The sequence below is a fragment of the Mycteria americana genome, chromosome 1 (assembly GCF_035582795.1).
Source record: "Mycteria americana isolate JAX WOST 10 ecotype Jacksonville Zoo and Gardens chromosome 1, USCA_MyAme_1.0, whole genome shotgun sequence".
In the NCBI taxonomy this organism is placed as follows: Eukaryota; Metazoa; Chordata; class Aves; order Ciconiiformes; family Ciconiidae; genus Mycteria; species Mycteria americana.
In genome coordinates this window covers 68571492-68590570 of record NC_134365.1, presented here as the reverse complement: position 1 = coordinate 68590570, position 19079 = coordinate 68571492, and the positions used below count along the sequence as shown (strand labels likewise).

The 19079-nt window shown below is 39.4% G+C and overlaps 1 protein-coding gene across 3 annotated transcripts in view; it reads left to right on the top strand.

The window, feature by feature from the left end:
• Positions 1–19079, top strand: part of KDM5A (lysine demethylase 5A) — a 53384-nt gene that overhangs the window by 20031 nt on the left and 14274 nt on the right. For 2 of the 3 annotated variants that reach the window (XM_075504191.1, XM_075504206.1), the window contains exons 10-22: positions 458–616; positions 2196–2377; positions 4159–4321; positions 5151–5270; positions 7082–7276; positions 7384–7565; positions 7836–7960; positions 8210–8360; positions 11459–11576; positions 14862–15217; positions 15728–15866; positions 16802–16981; positions 18476–18637. In XM_075504191.1, the coding sequence (XP_075360306.1) occupies positions 458–616; positions 2196–2377; positions 4159–4321; positions 5151–5270; positions 7082–7276; positions 7384–7565; positions 7836–7960; positions 8210–8360; positions 11459–11576; positions 14862–15217; positions 15728–15866; positions 16802–16981; positions 18476–18637 (2232 nt within the window). The remainder of the gene's footprint in view (positions 1–457; positions 617–2195; positions 2378–4158; positions 4322–5150; positions 5271–7081; positions 7277–7383; positions 7566–7835; positions 7961–8209; positions 8361–11458; positions 11577–14861; positions 15218–15727; positions 15867–16801; positions 16982–18475; positions 18638–19079) is intronic. The other variant, XM_075504198.1, reaches the window with a different exon arrangement.

The following is a 19079-nucleotide window of genomic DNA, read 5'->3' as shown; positions in this document are numbered from 1 at the left end:
TCATAAATAAATGCATATAAGTAGGAATTGTAATGAGCTATATGATGAAGACTACACTCTTGAACGCAATTCTTTATCTGAATTTCCTTACTGTTACTCAGAAGTTCTGGTTGTTATCTTTTGAAATGGTTTGGACTTTGCATACTGTTCCTTCTGTTTGCTGCTTAGCTTCTGCTGGCTGTCTCCTTATCCCATTCTTTTTAGCTGTACTTCTGGTAACCCCATCTTCTTTTTTGTTCATTCCATCCCTTATCATGTGGCATCCTATTTCTGTGACATTGCAGCTACTACTAAGTAATACAGACCAAACTGTATGATTTTGAAGAGATGGAGGGTAGAGGGGGAGTGGCCTTGGTGTTTCAGAATTCACGGGGGATTAATAATGATTTACTACTTGAATGATAACTTTTATGTTGGGTCTTATCTGCACATACCCTAATATCTTTTCCACTTTCAGATGGTTCCCACTGAGCTCGTAGAAAAAGAATTCTGGCGATTGGTGAGCAGCATAGAAGAAGACGTCATTGTGGAATATGGGGCTGATATCTCATCCAAGGACTTTGGAAGTGGCTTCCCAGTGAAGGATGGCCGACGAAAGCTGATGCCAGAGGAGGAGGTGAGGAACAGGATATGCAAACTGACCCCATTCTTTGCTCTGTATGAGATTTCACATTAAGAATTTAGGTCAGAAATCAGCGTGGATTTTTTTAATGAAGAAATTGCTTAAGGCTTTTGTGTGCACTTAACATTCCTTTTTGAGCAGGGCATTAATCTGATATTTTAGGTGTTTTACAGATCTGGTTGCTAATAGCTAAGCTGTTTTTCATTAAGTCACACCTGCTTTGTATCACTTAATCTTAGCAGGCAAAGATGTGCAAGTTGTTACAGTATGTCCAAGTATTAGGAGACTGATAAGATTTTTTTTTCTTTCTTGTTCCAAACTTTTTCGTTATAGAGTTAGCTACAGAAACATGATTCTAATCTCTTTAGGAGGTTCTTAATAGGTAAAACAAACTAATTGGATTTAGCTTGTTTCTGACTGTGCATGCTGTAAGAATGAAAAGATGTAGATACAGCATCCCGTTATAGAAAATTTTATGAGGAACATCTGGTAAGTATATTACCTATTTTCCCTCAGACCTTACTGTAGCATATAAATTTTCTGGCTGCTTATATGTTTAAATTCAGAGGAAATGAGTAAAGGTGTGGTTTCATGATTACACAGCCCCAAATCAATTTAGACTGCTCACTGGAAGAAGTAATCCTGCTCATTATTGTCTTCCATCCATACCTGCACCTTTCTACTTGTACCTTTATTGGCTATGCAGGGATTGTGTAGCTGCTTAGTGAGTCAGAACTGCTTGTTGATCTGTTTGTATGAAAGTAGTAATTTAAAAAAATATTTTCTAGCCAGATCACTTAAGTCGTCTGACTCACTGTATTGTCTTTATAGTGTCAGAGCAAAGGAAACAGCAGGAATGTGTGGCTGAGCTGAGGGTGTGACCAGTCCTTTCAGCAACTATGGGATATGCCTAAAATGACTGTGAATCTGTGCTAACAGCTTTTTTTAATGTGGAAAGACTAATGTTAAAGCACAGTGGCAGTCTGTTTGGATTCTCAGTTTTTGTACAAATTGTGTGTATTTGAAAGTAAATGTGGGATTGCTTAACTGATGATGCTGTCTTCTCAGAAATGAGTGTGTAGGAATTTCTCGAGAGAAATTTCTGAAGTAATACATAGAGAAGGTCAAGATAAACTGCAGTGCAGTAAAAGAGCTGAAATAATATCATCAGATTCACTGCATTGTTTACAATCTTAAGTTATCCTATTTTATTGAAGAATTTTATCTTTTGTTCTTCTACTAGTGTTGCTAGTATTTTGTTCCACCAGAAAAGCATGAAACCTATAAACTTGGGGGGGGGGCAAGAATCAAAGCCCAAGTATATAAGCCTTGATCCAAAGAAGATGGGCTATGCATGTTGAAATACTAGGACTGGCCTTAAATCTTAGTCTGATTAATTGCTAAGGTATTTAAGGAATTATTTCCTAGTTTTGATGCTTCGTTGTTGCAGAATGTTATCTACTGTCTACTATAGAAATGGATAGGCTTATCTCTTCCTTTGTACTTTCCTTTTCTGGAGTTGGTGTCCTTACGTTCTTCTGATTTTTTCAGAATTTTCTCCTTTTTTTGGCAGGATTATGCGCTTTCTGGTTGGAACTTGAATAACATGCCAATTCTAGAACAATCAGTCCTTGCTCACATCAATGCAGATATCTCTGGCATGAAGGTACCTTGGCTGTACGTAGGGATGTGCTTCTCCTCATTTTGCTGGCATATTGAAGATCACTGGAGCTATTCCATCAACTACTTGCATTGGTATGGGCTCTCCTTTGTGCCTTTACCTTATACTGCCCTGTTTGCTGTTAGTCAATTTGTAGTTCTACTTGAAAATGCCTATGCATGCTGATGACTTTTTAACCAAAAAGCTAAATGTGATGAGCAGTCCATATTCTTAGCTGAGGCTGATTAAAAGCGAATACAGATACTGTTTTAAACACTTTACTGTTTTTCATTAACTGATTAAATGTTCTTGTGTTGCCAAAAATCCAGTGTAACTGTACAATCATGCTTTACAGGCTCACATCTTTTCTAAGAAAGCTTTTGGTTTTGAACTGAATTAGAGTTCACTGGTTCACTGCTTTATGATTTAAAGTTGGTGTGCCCCTAGGTTGGAAATGAAGGCCGCTGCCTAGCGGCTTACACAGGCTTCAGAGCTGACAGTTCAGCAGCAGATCTATGTATACACAGAAATACTCCTAGTCAAGAGAAGAGAAATTTGAAAGTAATTCTGACTTTCAGAACAATCCTGGAAGTGTTCCGGAGTTCAGCTTTTGTGTTTGAAAAGAAAAATCGTGACAGATTAACTATTTGTATTGCAGTATTCCCAGTTCATCATGCTCAGTCACAGTGGACGGAGCAGGGGGGAAGGAGGGAGAAGCTGTGGGAAGTACCCCTTCAGAATAGAAAGTTTGTTGTACGTCTGGTAAGGATGAGTTGATAGCCTTTAGACTGTGATTGCACATTTCTGGAGAAGCATGTTTGCTAGTAAGATCTGACCCACAGGCTCAGGAGGGGGATTCATTTTGTTTTGAGTTCAGTTATTGTCCTCAGCATGCTGTTACCTAGATCAGTATGTGAGGGTTTTGTGTCGGCTGGTGAATTCCAGCAGCCCAGATACAGAGTAGTGGTTATTTACTGGGGTTTACTAGCTGTGTCCTACCAGCAGGTGTCACTGAAGCCTGGAGGAACCACAGAAAATGCTGGACTGTGCCTCACCTAACTTTTGGGATGGTTGGTGACAAGATGATTAATACAGTTAAATAGTGCTATGTAAACAGTTTCAGATATTTCAGCAGGCTACTGCTTGTACTTCTTAATAAAATAAAATTAAAAAATAAACGTTAGCACTATAGATACTAGATCATTACAGTTTATTTAGGTTAAGATGGGACTGGAAGGACTGGAATAATATGTTCTCAAGTAATTTTCTGTTTAGTTTTGGTCTTGTTAATCTCTTTCTTCCCTCATACTTAGCTAAATCATGTTCTTAGGCATTTTTTATCTTAAGATTCCAGCAGACCACTGGTTTTCAGAAATTGGTTAACTATATTAGAAGGATTGCTTATATTTCATTGCACTTCTGCTTAGCTGGTATACTATTCTATTTGTTTCAGGAATAGGACTACCTCAAGCCTAACTAAAGTGAGTGGAGGAGTACCGTGACCTCTTTTCTCTTAAACATTAGCTGTGATGGCCAAGGTTTTGTTTGTTAAACTTTCTTCTTCCTAAAGGAAAATAATTGCCCATTTTATCCCTTTAGAGCATGGTAAATGACAATTATCTTCCACGTTAGACCTGTCAAGGCAAATCTGCTGTGAGGTATGTTGAGAATTGTGTTGTAGTGTAATTGATTTTTCAGATTAGAATGATACATCCTGAAGAAGATGGTTGTTGATTAAAGACACTTCTGTGTCTATATGCAAAATATTTGGCTTGTGTGGACAGTGGTGCTAGACTTGAGGTACACTTTGCAGTCGGGTGGCACCGTTACTTTCCTTTTAAGTAATATGTTCATTACTGTGGTTGTGTTTTGTTAGGGGAGAGCCGAAGACATGGTATGGCGTGCCCTCTCATGCAGCAGAGCAGCTGGAGGATGTGATGAAGGAATTGGCTCCTGAGCTATTTGAATCCCAGCCTGATCTCCTCCATCAGCTGGTCACTATTATGAACCCCAATGTGCTGATGGAACATGGTGTACCAGTGAGTAGCACATGAGCATTTTTTGCATAAGTACTCCTATGCGCTCTCTTTTTTTCATTCTGTGACAGATTTGTGTAACAATGGTTTGGCATAACTCTGAAGAATTTTTATAGTGGACATTTACATATTTAATTAATTAGTTATGGGGTGTTTTTTAAAGCTATTTTCTAGAATATTCTCTAGACTCACCATGAAATTTAAATTATATCAGAAGTGAGTGTGCCAAGCTTCTTACATAAAATATTTTCTAGAAAAAGTGTACATTGTGTGTTACATTTTAATTAAAAAAAATCCCACCTTGCCATAGCAGCAAGTTTGTCTGTGAAATCCTTTTAATATCTTTTGACAGTAAAATACTTGTCTTATGTTCAGTAGAAATCTCAGCATTACAAAATACTTTTTTGATCAAACATAATTGACTGCAGACTTTAAGCAGCAGTCACTATCGTTTGCTTTTGTCTTAGGATAAATTGCTTCCCTGGCAAATACCCCAACAAAGCAAACCATAAACTGTTTCCAGAAGCTTTTTCACTTTGTGGTGCGATGGATTAAATGATGATAGAGAAACATCCCTTTTGGGATTCATAAAGAGAATTTTCTACTGTTGGCTTATATATTCAGCTTTTTTGAGTAAGGCTGTAAATTGAGGATTCACTTTAAGAAGATGGAACCAATCCTTACCACTTTTGGGGTAGCTATGTTGCCTGTGGTGTTATATAGGTAAAGAAAGTGGTGTTCAAATGCCTTGTAATTACGTGTATTAAAGTCTGTTGCAAGTTTAATATTTTTTCTTTTTTTTTTTTTTCCCCTTTATCCTCACTTGTATTAGGTATACAGGACCAATCAGTGTGCTGGCGAGTTTGTTGTGACCTTTCCTCGTGCCTATCACTCTGGATTTAACCAGGGATATAACTTTGCTGAAGCTGTGAACTTCTGTACTGCTGATTGGGTCTGTTCTTCTGTATATGTTTGCTATGTCTCTGCTAGGTCACCTTTGCAAAGAGAATGTTAGTAACTTTCTTATCTGAAGAGTAGTCTTTTATGTTACATAGTATGTTTTATGTTTATAGTTCCTGCTGCAACAGTTAAAGACTGATGTGAGTTTCCATTACACAAAATAATTTTGATGAGCACATAATTTTAAGCAGCTTCAAACTGAAACTCTGGCATGTGGTCTTCAGTCCTGGTTTCAGCTGGTATTTTCTATTTTTCTTTTCTTTCTAGTAGCTGGTATAGGGCTGTGTTTTGGATTTTAGTATGAGATTAATATTGATAACATGTTGATGTTTTAGTTGTTGCTAAGTAATGTTTACACTAGTCAAGGACTTTTCAGCTTCCTGTGCTCTGCTGGCCGCACAAGAAACTGGGAGGGGGGCACAGCCAGGATGGTTGATCCAAACTGACCAAAGGGCTATTCCATACCATATGTCATGCTCAGTATGTAAACTGGGGGGGAGTTGGCTGGGGGGTAGCGATCGCTGCTTGGGGACTGGCTGGGCATCAGTTGGGGGGTGGTGAGCAGTTGTATCGCTTGTTTTTTCCTGGGTTTTGTTCCTCTCTCGCTCTCTTGTTTTCCTTCTTATTACAATTTTTTTGTGTGTGTGTTCCAGTTGTTAAACTGTTCTTATCTCAACTCATGAGTTTTCTTTTGCTCTTTTGATTCTCTCCCCTGTCCCACCAGGGGGGGAGGGTGAGCGAGCGGCTGTGTGGTAGTTAATTGCTGACTGGGGCTAAACCACAACATCTTCCTTCTTAAGTATTGATCTAACCAAAAAGTGACATCTCACAGTACCTTTAGCTAGTATTTCTGTGATGGCTTTTTCTGAATTTGATACAGATTAATGTATTGTCCTGAACAGCTGTTGTTATTTGAGTGTTGGAGGTAGGCATATAACAGTCTTTTGTTCTCCTTCTCTGCCAGCTAATTGCACCTTTAAATCATATTAGTGCTTGTTCTAATAGCCATGCCACACCAGAGCTTAGTTTATGTGGATTCTTCAGTAGGTTCTTAGAGGTGTGTCCTATCACTATCCAGGGTTTACAGTTGGAAGGTACGATCTCATCTGTAGTTTATCTGTCTCTAACTTCTTTTTTGTTACCTTCAAATAGGAATTTTAGTCCTTAATCAGAGAATTTTATTCATTCATCAGAGAGATTGTCTGCAGGATTGACAGTGTGTCAGTGTTCTTTTCTCCTGTGCTCGTGATGTAATCTGTGTATAGCCTCTGTGAAAAACTGCTAAACTTACACCAGCCGTGTGAAATTTCCTTTGCTTGTGCAAAATGTAACCAGAAATCTATGTAGCAAATTCATCTAGCATTTTATATTTTTTGCTTTAAAAGGCATAAAATGAGAAATATCAATTTTGGTTAACTCTAGGTATCTTGTGTTGAATGTCTATGTCCAAGCATAGTAATATCCAGAGGGCAATGCATTCACCTTAGCATAGACCAGATGACTTCTTTTTGGTGCCAGTTTCTTTCCACTGGAAGTAAAAAGAGCTTAGGACAACTCTTAAACTTGTGTCTGAAAGTTAGGCACATAAGATTATAGCAGATCCCCCCCCCCCCCCCAACGTGGATATCCTCTTTGTCCTCATCTGTGACGTGATTTAAGGTTGTTATAATTGGCTCTGTCCCATAAGATACAGCTCTCTTAGTCTCAGTCTTTTCCCAGGTTTTGTCAAAGGAAGGAAAGTGGGAGCTAAGAGATCACCTTGAAATGTCTTTTCCCAGAATGAAAGATGTCGTTTTTTTGTAGCTTCCCATTGGACGTCAGTGTGTGAGTCATTACCGAAGGCTAGGACGTCATTGTGTTTTCTCCCATGAAGAGCTGATCTTCAAGATGGCTGCAGATCCAGAGTGCTTGGATGTTGGGCTGGCTGCCATGGTCTGCAAGGAGATGACTCTAATGATAGAGGAAGAGACACGGTTAAGGGAGTCTGTTGTACAGATGGTGAGTAATAAGACAACTCTCTTACTTTGCTTGCAAAAGAACTTTTGCTTCCCCCTCCCCCAGCCTGGATTAGAGTTTTTAGCAAGTGTCTAATTTTTTTTTGTTAGGGAGTGTTGATGTCTGAAGAAGAGGTGTTTGAACTGGTTCCAGATGATGAGCGTCAGTGCACAGCTTGTAGAACCACGTGCTTCTTGTCAGCTCTTACATGTTCCTGTAATCCTGAGCGTCTGGTATGCTTATACCATCCGTCTGATTTATGTCCGTGTCCCATGCAGAAGAAGTGTCTAAGGTACACAGGATTTTTTTTCCCCACTTTTCTTCCATATCCAATAGTTTGCTGGATACCAGTGACCAAATACAACATTTGGCCACACTTCTCTCTTCCTTTATTTAAGGAGTGTTTTTATCGTCTTCTCTTGTTTCTTGGTTCCAAGGCAGCAGGTGTTATACATGTTCTGTCTTTCTGGCCTTGTAGCTGGAAAAACTCAATATAGGCAATATCCTGGCCTTTGTATATGGGCATTAATACTCTTTCTGTATTTTCCTTGCATATTTCCAGGTACCGGTATCCACTAGAAGACCTTCCTTCTTTGCTCTACGGAGTGAAAGTTAGAGCACAGTCTTATGACACTTGGGTCAGTAGAGTTACAGAGGCTCTGTCTGCCAATCTCAACCACAAGAAAGGTCAGACTTCTGTCATTCATAGTAGGATGTTCTGAAACTCGTACATTTGTTCTGTGTTCTCATTTAATGAGAGAAACACTGTGTATTGTTTGGTGGAAAAAAGAAATAAGCTAATCTGAGAGTGTAATGCAACTCATTTTGCATTTCAAATTGAACTAGCCTGTTGGAACCTTGATTGAAGGCCTATGAAGCAGGCCTAAAATCTCTTTTGGTTTTGCCTACAAATTATTTATGTACTGTTAATTACAGATGTGATCGAGCTGAGAGTAATGTTGGAGGATGCTGAAGACAGAAAATATCCAGAGAATGATCTTTTCCGCAGGCTCAGAGATGCTGTGAAGGAAGCAGAGACCTGTGCTTCAGTAGCACAGCTGCTTCTGAGCAAAAAGCAAAAACACAGGTAGGACAGGTATTTTTTCAACAGTTTCCATCTGTCTGTTTTTGTTACTTGATTGGACCTGGAAATGTAAGAACCCTAGGACTCACTGCCTACTAACTTCTTTCAGTGTTTCCTGCCCTTAGTGCTGTGACTCATTGAGAGGTAGAGGAGGCAGATACCATGACACAAAGGGCCAAAAAAGCAGACTTGGTTGGCATGTGTTAAATGTACTGTTTTCAGCTGACTTATGTACTGAAATGTGAAATCCTTTGGAGAAGTTGTGTTTGATCGCTGCTCGGGTATTTCTCTGAATGTGTGGGAGAGTTGTAGGAAAAGACAACTAGAGGTAAAAATGTAATGAAAAGTAAGTCTTGACCTGAATGTTTTTATTTTAGGTAGCATGGCTAAGTACATAGCTTAAAGCTGTGGAAAGAAAATCTGTTAAAACATTGGATTGCAAAGCAAAATGCTTGAAAAGTAGGAAATACCAGTTACAGTTGGTGAGGCAAGCGCAGTTGTATCTTCTGGTACAGTATTTCTCAAAAATATTTAAAATTTTTGCCAGCTGTTCTCAAGTTGCAGGATGTGTTGTGATGCTGGTGGAGTTACTGGAAGATGCAAAGGAAGTGTGTCTTGCCAGTATTGACTAGGACAAAAGGATCTTGGGGAGCAGAGCAGTGCAGAGAGCAAAAACAGTCCATAGTTTGAGCCAGTCTTTTACTTCTTGGGAAGGACCACGGGAGTTAGGGATGTGTGGTCAAAAAGTAGTGTCTTGCCTCAGTGACTTCTGGCAGTTTAGACTCCCTTAGTTCTTTGTGTTGCCTGCCTTGCCTGTGGCTGCCTCAGTGTTACTCTGTCTGCTGGCCCTACCTCAACAATCTGCTGGATGTGTCCCCTTGTTCTGCTGTCACGAGCCTTCAGCAACATGTTCTTCCTTCTCTCCTATGCATTCTGTGCACTGAATAAAAGTCCCACAGAAAAGAATTTGATCAGGTGACTGTAGTTCTTGTGCCAGCGGTTGTATGGTAAACTTTTGTAGCTTGCATTTCCTCTGAGTATAAGATTTGGCTTTGTAGTTGGTTGGTTTTTTTGCGTGTGTAGTTTTTACGTATTACTTAAGACTTTTCAAGGGAGGGAGTAAAAAGTAAATACCTTGTTAATTATAATGCCCAACTTTGCTACACAGAACATAATGCGTATCATCATTGCTTGAATTTGAACACTGAAATGGTAGTTACACCACAGATCCAAGTATAATACCTGATGTAACTGGAAAGTGGTTATAAAATAGAGAAGCATTTTTGCTGTATTTGAAGGGTGAAGAAAGCTCTCTTGTTCGGTTTTTATTGCTTGTAGAATCCCACTACCACAGAGGCATGGTCTCTTAGAACTCCGGTCTGAGTGAGGGAAGCAATGCTACAGGGGTTGCATTGCCCTGTTCCGAGTGAAATTTAATTATTTTGGTAGCTCCCAGCTGTTCCTGGTCTGTTGCTGCTTCCTCCTTGTCCTGCTGTTGGAGTGCGTCAGCCTCCTCTCAACAGACTTGTCTTCAGTTAATTATTTGGTGGATTTCTAGCACTATCCCAAGAAACACAAGGGGTAGAAATATTTGACAACTTTCAATGGTGTGTCTGGTCTAAAGCTGAAAGGAATTCCATGGGGCAAAAAAAAAGGACTTGTATATATGTCTGAGGGCTGTTGTATGCTAAATAGCAATATGTTACAAAATTGAGGTTTGAGAAAGGTTTTGAAACCTCTTTGATGAAGTGTTAGGAAATTTAAATGTAGAGGTCATGTTCAGCTTCTTTAACATTTATGTTGATATTTAATACATTGAGAAGGATCACATTTACACAAAGTATAAGGTTATTAAAAAACAAATTAAAAATGAGTGCTCAAACAGAACAATTTGACAGGGATTAAAGCAGAAATAAACTCATGGTCGAATGTAGCAAAAGAAAATCTATTCCTTATGCATTTGATTATATATAAACCTGAAAAATAGGTAATGTGTAGCTGTGAAGGTGTGTCCAATATTCCGATCCTGTATCTCACCACGCTGTTGAAAGTTGTGAGTTTCCGTAGGCAGGGATAGTTATATCTTTTTGTGCAGCATCTCGTGGTATGGCAGTCCATGGTTGGACTAGGGACAGAATGCCAGTACGATGTTTCGGAGAGTGTGCCCTCCTGCAGTGGGTTGTCTTGGAGCGCTGCACCCCGTTCACTTTCATGCAGGAGTATTGGAGGCACAACAGGTCCAGTGCAGCCACCACTCCTCATTGTCTGTCGTAGCTAGTCAAAGCCTGCAGTGTTCTTTTTTTCCCTCTGAGTTTTACATAGTGTGTAATTACATTTGATCATTAATCTTACATTAATATATTAATCTTTACAATTATATTTAAGTCCATAGGTTGAAAGATTGAATTTTGTTTTTCTTTAATGTTTCTATAGTAATAAAATGGAGATTCATTAGCAGGGAACAACTCTTCAGTGTTTAAAATCTGTCCCGCTTGTGAAATTGTTGTGCTTGTCAATGATACCAAGTGTTTAATTTGTGCAGTGTGTCACTTAAGTCTTTTACTGCATTCAGTGGGCTTGTGATATTTGCTGCGAGTGATATTTAATGGAAATGTCTTTGCAGAACATGTCCTACTCAGTTGCAGTCTTTTCCTGTTGCAAGGCTGGTTTCAACAGTTCTCTGGTTACAAGAGAGAGTGCTCTAGAAAATAAGACTTCTTTTCAGAGCTTGTTGCTGTTACATACCTCTACTTCTTGTCAGTGCCTGTCATGGCAGTCAACTTCTTGAGCTGCCTAAAGCAAGCTTTTTTGGGCTATGTTCTTTTACCTATTTGGAACAAACCCAATTTGAAAGTCATCTAGACATTCCTACCTCTGAAGAGCAGGGTAAATTCTTTTGAAGATGCTTAGAAGAATTATATCAGATTTAGTTTTCAAGATTTTGGAATTCTTGTGGAGTTTGGTTTTGTTGAGTTTTCAAGTGATGGAAATTTTTTTGTAACTTCTCTGTAGTCTTGATAGCTTTCTGTCACTGGGAGTAAATCCAGCGATCGTCATCATCTCTCTCACATAATATTGTTTAATTATGTCCGTTCATACAGCAGACAGAGCCAAGATAGTGGAAGGACACGGACCAAGCTAACTATGGAAGAGCTTAAAGCATTTGTACAGCAGTTGTTTAGCCTGCCCTGTGTTATCAGCCAGGCCCGCCAAGTAAAGGTAAGTTTGCATCTGCTCCTCAGATATGTTGTAAGTGTTGTGCTTTTTGCTTTGTTCTGTTTTGTTTGTGGTGTGGTGTTTTGTTTTGTTTTTAAACAGATGATATTGCCTCATGTAAAGGATGAAAGGCTTTTTCTTTTTTTTTTTTTAAGAATCAGTCTTGCACTGGCAGAGATGGATTGAATGGGGTGTTTCATTTCTAGCTTCTAATATAAAGCAAGTAGCTGCTTTGCAATGGTATCTGTCACCTCAAGAAAGGAAGTGAAATACTCTGGATACATCTACCTCAGTGTCACCCTGCTTTACTGGGTAATCTTGCTATTGTCATTGAAGTTTTGCTGATGATGTGTTGCTGTCTGTCCATAATGGAACAGTAACATGTATTTCCCACTCGTTTTCCTGCTCATCTGCAAGCACATCTCTAAGTGGGCAATGATGGCATTTGTACTTTTATGCTAGTGTAGTCATAGCAGCCGAATATTTATGGCTCAATTTGGTAGCCTGTGCATGGATATCTAGTGACCTGTGAGATGCTCTCTGGCCTCCATTGCCATTCTGGAAGGATACCTTAGCTCTCTTGCGTGGCAGCCTCAGACAGTGTGGGGTATTGCACACAATGGTCAGTGTTTAGGCAACTAAGCAGAGCGCTTTACTTGACTATGCATACACTTTTTACGGTGCTTGTTGCAGTGGGCATGGTCAGATGTGGTGGTCTTGCTGTAGGTAAATCAAGATAAAAGATCCTCCCCACCTGTCACTGTCCAGGTGGCCCAGTTTTACCTCTCTCAACCTGTTACTCCTACTCCAGCAACTTTAATGCTATCTATAGTGGTGGAATTTCCAGTTAAATCTACCTTTTATATGTTTTAGTAGAAACTTCTGAAGGTTATATTGGTGTGCTTCTTCAGGGAAGAGGGAAAGCAGTACCATGTTGACAATTGTTCAGTAAATACTTCTCAGCATTGCTTTCCAGGTTACAGCCCCCTTAATTTGTATGCATGGCCTGCATTTCTTGTCCTTCATATATATCATTGCACCTGTCTTTGAATGAATCTAGCCTAATAAGTAATCCAGATCATACTGATTCCCCTGGCTGCTATTGTCGTTTATCACTCTGGCAGTCTGTATCATAGCAAGTGTTTTCAGCAGTAATCTTAATTTGTTTCTGTGTCACTGATGATGAAATGTTAAATAGTGTTTCGCCTACTAACCAACTTCTGGAAAACTCTTTCAAGAAAGAACCTTAATAAATAAAGATTTTTCACCTTGAGAAGTGGCTCTTGAGATGTATGTTAAACATTTATTAACCCACGTATTCTCTGTTGATACAGTTTTAAGAAGAATGTTCTATAGTGCTAGATTAAGGTCCTAAAATTCTAAACATTACCATAAGTGCCGCTACCCCTACATAACCAGACATATAATAGTCTTGTTTGACAAGGCCTCTTTTCCATAAGTGTTTCCTAGTGCTGGTTATGTCCTCCTTCATTCATGAATCCTGTATTAACTTTTCCATGGTAGTTCATTGTTGGTGTCATGGAGATACTTTATAATGGACTTTCTTCTTGTCTTTGATATTGGCATGTTGTTGCTGAAAACAGGTACCTTCAGAAAACTATAGAACTCCAGGATACAGGTTTTCCAGGCCTGTTGACTCTAATCTTTATCCTTCAAAGATGTTCTTTAATGTGTTTCCCAGTAGCTTATGGAGTGGAAAGTATATTAGTCTCATATGATAGGAAGATTTTACTAGACTTCTTTCCAAATACAAACCAGAAATATTTACTAATATTTATTAATGAAATTTTATCATCATCTATTAATAGACTTATAGGGTTGTTCTCAAAGGAGTTCTTTGTTTCTAGTGTATTTAAAACCTGGTTCTAATTAAGGCATAATTCATAGACAACAGAGCTGAGGGCATACAATAAACTCTTAACAGTTTTAATTCATATTTTTGTCTAAACATTTTCACCCAGCTAGTCTCTCTCTTCACCCTCCCCAGCCTCAGGAAATTGGTTCTGTTAAAGTACTCTGTCTGTGCATGTGTATGTTCTTGAAGCTTCAACATAATCACTAATCAATAAAATAAATATATCATTTTACTGGTTACGAACCATAGTCTCTTAGTTTCTGAATGAAGTCAGATAATGATCATTTATGCCTAAGCACTCACTAACTTTCAGCATAGCATTTGAATGCAATTATCCATCGTAATGAATTGCAGAATAATTGTCATGTTGGATGATGAGTATTTTCTAACACAAAAGGCATTATAATTGTTAAACTGTAATAATTTACTGTTGTCACTATGAAGCATTCAGCATATGTTCCCTAAATCAAAATCCTTATAATGTGGATCTTGTTCTTTTTTTGTAAATGCCTTCTGGTTTCCACACAGTCATGAAAAGCAGCATCAGACAAAAAGTGCAGTAAGCTAAGGGTTAGGAAATGCAGCTTTTGCTCCTCATTGTGCCATCAACTTGCTATAAGAAATACCTGTCCTTTTGTTAAGAGAGTCAGGAGTGAATCAATTGAGTATACTGGTTGAATGTCCTTGAATGAATCTCCTGCAGAGATTCTTTCCTGTCTGTTTGTTTTCTTTGATTCTTTCATTACAGTGCCAAAACATGAGGATGAGGACAACTGCAGCAGTGCAGTTGGATTTCTGTGAAACTGTCTCTTTTCATTAGAGGGTTTTGCATTTTCATTTCTTTCCTTTTTGAGATAAAGCCCAGGTGTGTTTAAGTAGTGGGCCTGCTTTAGGAAATAGTAATTTAAAACCTGACCATTGTTACTTTAATGATCTTTTGGTATTCATGTCTGTGTCCAACTCTGGCTTGTTCTTTTTCCTCAGCATGTTGTGTTCTGTTGTGTATTACTGTTGTTACTGTAATGCCCCTGACACTAGATTGAAAGGACGATGTTTGCAAAGTCCTCTTTTCCCCGACTATTTTAAAATTAATGTTGACCAGGCAGTGCTTAATATTCTGTTTTGTTGGCAGCTGTAGTTAGTTGCAGTTGTACTATTTTAGGTGCAGAGTTTTATCCACCTGATATGCATGGTGTATGAAACGTTAGGCCAAATGAGTTTAGATGGTCTGCTATTTAATATGTGTCACACTTGATGGCTTGTGACAAACTAGCTGGCAGTGTGTGTAGAAGCTCTGACTGATTATGTGATGATCACGTACAAACTCACAGCTGACTGATCCCTCAGTCAGCTTTCCCTTTTGATTCTATGGGCGTTTTCTCCTAATTGATTTGTACTGTATGTTAATTCAGAATCTGCTTGATGATGTGGAAGAATTTCATGAGCGTGCTCAAGAAGCTATGATGGATGAGATCCCAGACTCTTCCAAGCTGCAGGAGTTGATAGACATGGGCTCTGGCCTTTATGTAGAACTTCCTGAACTGCCAAGGCTGAAGCAAGAACTGCAGCAGGCACGGTGGCTAGATGAGGTGAGGTCCACCCTCTTGGATCCCCAGAGGGTCACCCTAGATGTGATGAAGAAGCTGATTGACTCGGGTGTGGGCTTGGCACCACACCATGCTGTAGAGAAAGCCATGGCTGAGCTGCAGGAGCTGCTTACAGTCTCGGAGAGGTGGGAGGAGAAGGCCAAGGTCTGCCTGCAGGCCAGGTGAGTTGCAAACTGTTCTTACAGGTCACACACTTCAGGGATTCTCAGCCTCTGTTGAGGAGTGTGGTGAAAAGTAGGGGCTTTGAAGCCGTAGTGTTTGGGGTTTTTTTTACCTCCCAGGAGTTTGATTGCTCAAGAGTTGGATTTGAGATTGTTGATGAGTTGCAGAAAAATTCATTCCCTGTCACGTTGCACAGTGGCAGGAGGCTGTGAATTGCTGCTGTCTTTGCTATTCATCCCCCTCAAGAAAAAACACTGAGTATGCTACACCAGACAACTTCCTCGATGTTAAAGAGTTCTGATGCTGTGCCCTTTTGAACTTGCTTGTGCAAAGTCCATCAGCTTCCTCACCTCTCCTGTTATTTGGTAGCCAGTAGCACCCTCCAGGAATAGAGCCATGGTATCCTACACTGCAGTGTAGTGATGAAGTTGCATCACCAGCCTGTCAAATTTGTCTTTAGTTGGCTGGCATTTTGAGAGAAGGCTGGAATTGGGTTTTTCTTACTCTAGACCACGCCAAAGTATGATGGCTCTGGAGGGCATCGTGAATGAAGCAAAGAACATCCCTGCTTACCTGCCTAATGTGCTGGCACTGAAAGAAGCCCTGCAGCGGGCTAGAGACTGGACAGCCAAAGTGGAGGCCATTCAGGTAGGGATTACAGCAGGGACTGGAATCTTCTGCTTGCATCCTTTTATTTAGACATGTTCTTTAGTCCTAGCCCCTGTACCCACAAAGGTGACCTGAAGGAAAACCTTACTATAGCTGTTAAATGTGCTTACCGTAGCTCACGTGCTTGAATTTCTTTTTTCTTTCTGTGCTGCTCTTTCCCCATTGGCTATCCAATTTCTGTTTCCCTTCCTTTTATGCATTTCATGGGGGATGTAAAAGCTGGCAAATTCATTGATACAAATGTAACTCTCAAAGGGCTTTACTTGGTATTGAAGCTGTTCTCCACACTGTCACTGGAAATTCTTAGCTGCAGTGGAAGATGTTCTGCTCACAGGTCTTCAGTTTTGGAGCTGGCTATGGAAATGGGTTTTTTTGGTTTTTTTTTTTCTCCCCAAAATGGTGTAAGATTTAATAGAACTGATGGCTGAAATTTTCTATCTGAAATAGATGAAGTTATGACATTGTTAGTTCAGTAGTCCCCCCTTCTAGTGCTCTACCCACATAACTTGATCCAAAAGGGACATGGCTTCTGTCATATTTCTAGGTGTTGATCTCTGGACTGCAACTGCTATTCTTGTATCAGGTATTCGTTGGGAACTGAACTGAGAATCCCAATTGATTTCACATCAGCCCCTGTACAACTCTCAGATATCGTAGCTTGCTGTTAAGCAGACAGCATTTAAGACAACCATCTAGAAATGAAATGTTGTCTTACTCCATAAGCCAGCTGGCTGTTAAAATAAAAACTGTATGAGAGAGTTTTAAAAATATCAGTAAGATTGAAACCCTGCCCTCCTTTCCTTTCCTATGGAACTCTATTTTAGTCAGTGACAAAATAGTGTATAGCTTGAAATTAAGCTGGCCAGTGATACAATGGTGGAATTGTTGGCTTAGAAAAATTTATTTTACCCCAGAATGGGAGCAACTATGCCTACCTGGAGCAACTGGAGAGCTTGTCTGCCAAAGGCCGCCCAATACCAGTGCGTCTTGATGCCCTGCCACAGCTGGAGTCACAGGTAGCTGCAGCACGTGCCTGGAGAGAGCGCACAGGAAGGACCTTCCTGAAGAAGAACTCAAGCTACAGTCTGCTACAGGTGAGCAACAGACACTTCTGTGCCAGCCTTCAGAAACTGATCTTGATGGCCCTCTGCAATCTGGAGGGAACAGCTGGTTCAATTACAGTAGATCACAACTCCCTTTGAGACTATAATAAAAAACTTCAGCTGTTCTCAGGTGAAAAGAATGAAAAAGGCAAAAAAAGTCTGTTTGACTAGTCTTGTTTTATGTATAGATAACCTCAACTGTTACTTTCGAAGAAACAGATTAAAACTCTCCTTTTCGGGGGGGGGGGGGGATTTCTGGTTTTGTGTAATTGTAGAAATGTAGGCCTGAAATGGACATAGAAGCTGTCTTTAATTGATGAATGTTTTAACTTGTTCCACTGCTTAACTTCTAAGAAAATAGATTAGATATTTTATAAGCTGTTTAACTATAAGAAAAATTAAGTCAGCTACTGTTTATTTCACTTCAATGAATGTAGTCACTGTCTTTGTTTTAATAAAAATCATTCATGTGTGTGAAGATTTATCATATCTACTTGACAGGCTTCCCTTTTCTAGGGAAAACAATTCCAGTTCTTTCAACACTTTCTTGTAGGCTGCATTTTTCATACTTGTATCTTGTTGCTGTTCTCTGTGGTTTGTCTTCACTTTGTGTGATGTCCAAAACCAGACGGAATCCTCTCCCTGTGGCTTCCCTAGTGCCACATGAAGTGCAATAATTACATCTTGTGTCTCAAAGGGGATACTGCTGTTTAATGTTGCCCAATGGGATCTGCCCCTATTGCAACAACAGCACACTGATTTCTGTTCAGTTTATGATGCACTCTAGGTCCAAATTTTTTTCTCTGTATTCTTCTGCCTAACTAGTTATTTAAGATGTTCTGGTTTTGCATTTGACTGTTTTTCTAAATGTATCAATTTGAACTTTCCTATAGTGAATTTAATTTGCTAGATTTTATGTTTAAGTATGCCTTCCAACTCATCAAGATTACTGAAAATTTAATTCTTGTCCTTAAAAGTGCTTTGCAGCCTCTCGTGTTTGATATTAAAAGGCTTACAGCATATTTTTTAGTTTTGTTTCAGCCACCAAGTTGCTGATGTAAATATGAAATCATGGCAGATCTTTAAGACTCGCAATTGATGAAGGTTTTTGAAGTGAATGTTAAACTACTGATATCTAACTGCATACAGTATTTCAGTTAGCTATAGGTATGATAGCTTAACCTGAATAGATTTTGTAATTTAATCATGAAAACACAGTGGCTTTCAAGTTGACCTGCCACATCACTGTGGTGCTGATTACATTCAAATTCCATATGTATGAAATACTTGTATCCTTTTCTGTTTATTTCTCCTCTTCCTAGCATTAATTGACAGATTGCTGAGTATTTTTTGCTGCGTGGTGACTCTGTTGTAATTCCTATATTAGATGTTCTCATATATGTCCCCATAACATTATAGATTAGGACTTTTTTCTGTTCTTGGCATCCTTGGCTCTGACAGGGTAAGTGTTCTTGGTGGTTACAGGTTCTGAGCCCTCGGACTGATATTGGTGTTTATGGGAGCAGTAAGAATAGGCGGAAGAGGGCAAAGGAGTTGATGGAGAAGGAAAAGGAGAAAGATCTTGACTTGGAATCCCTAAGTGAACTGGAGGATGGGCTGGAGGAGGCCAGGGACACTGCAGCTGTGGTAAGGAGCAATGAAAGGTAGTGTCTCCTGATATGTGGGTTTAATGTGTCTCTAATCTGTGTAGAAATCTTATGGAAGAACTGATAAATGAATCTCACTGAAACAAATATCTCAATATGATGTTTGACACAAGAATATAGTTCAGCTTTAATTGCAGTGAAAGTAGAGAGAAGCACAGTTCAGAGTGTAAGTGCTGGTATTTAATATGTATTGGGCTATGTGTAAGACTTAAATGCTCTTGGGTTAATATTTGTGGCTGCTCATCTAGTATTATTAACATTTATTGAAATCCCATCAAAATAATGTGGAATGAGGCACAGCTCTACCTTAAACAGTACCAAGACACATTTGGTTAGGTCAATTTTGAGGGCAGCCTGTAAGTGCTTGGATGTAGAAACTGGGCTGGGGGGAATGTTATACTTAGTTAATTCCTCCTTGTTGG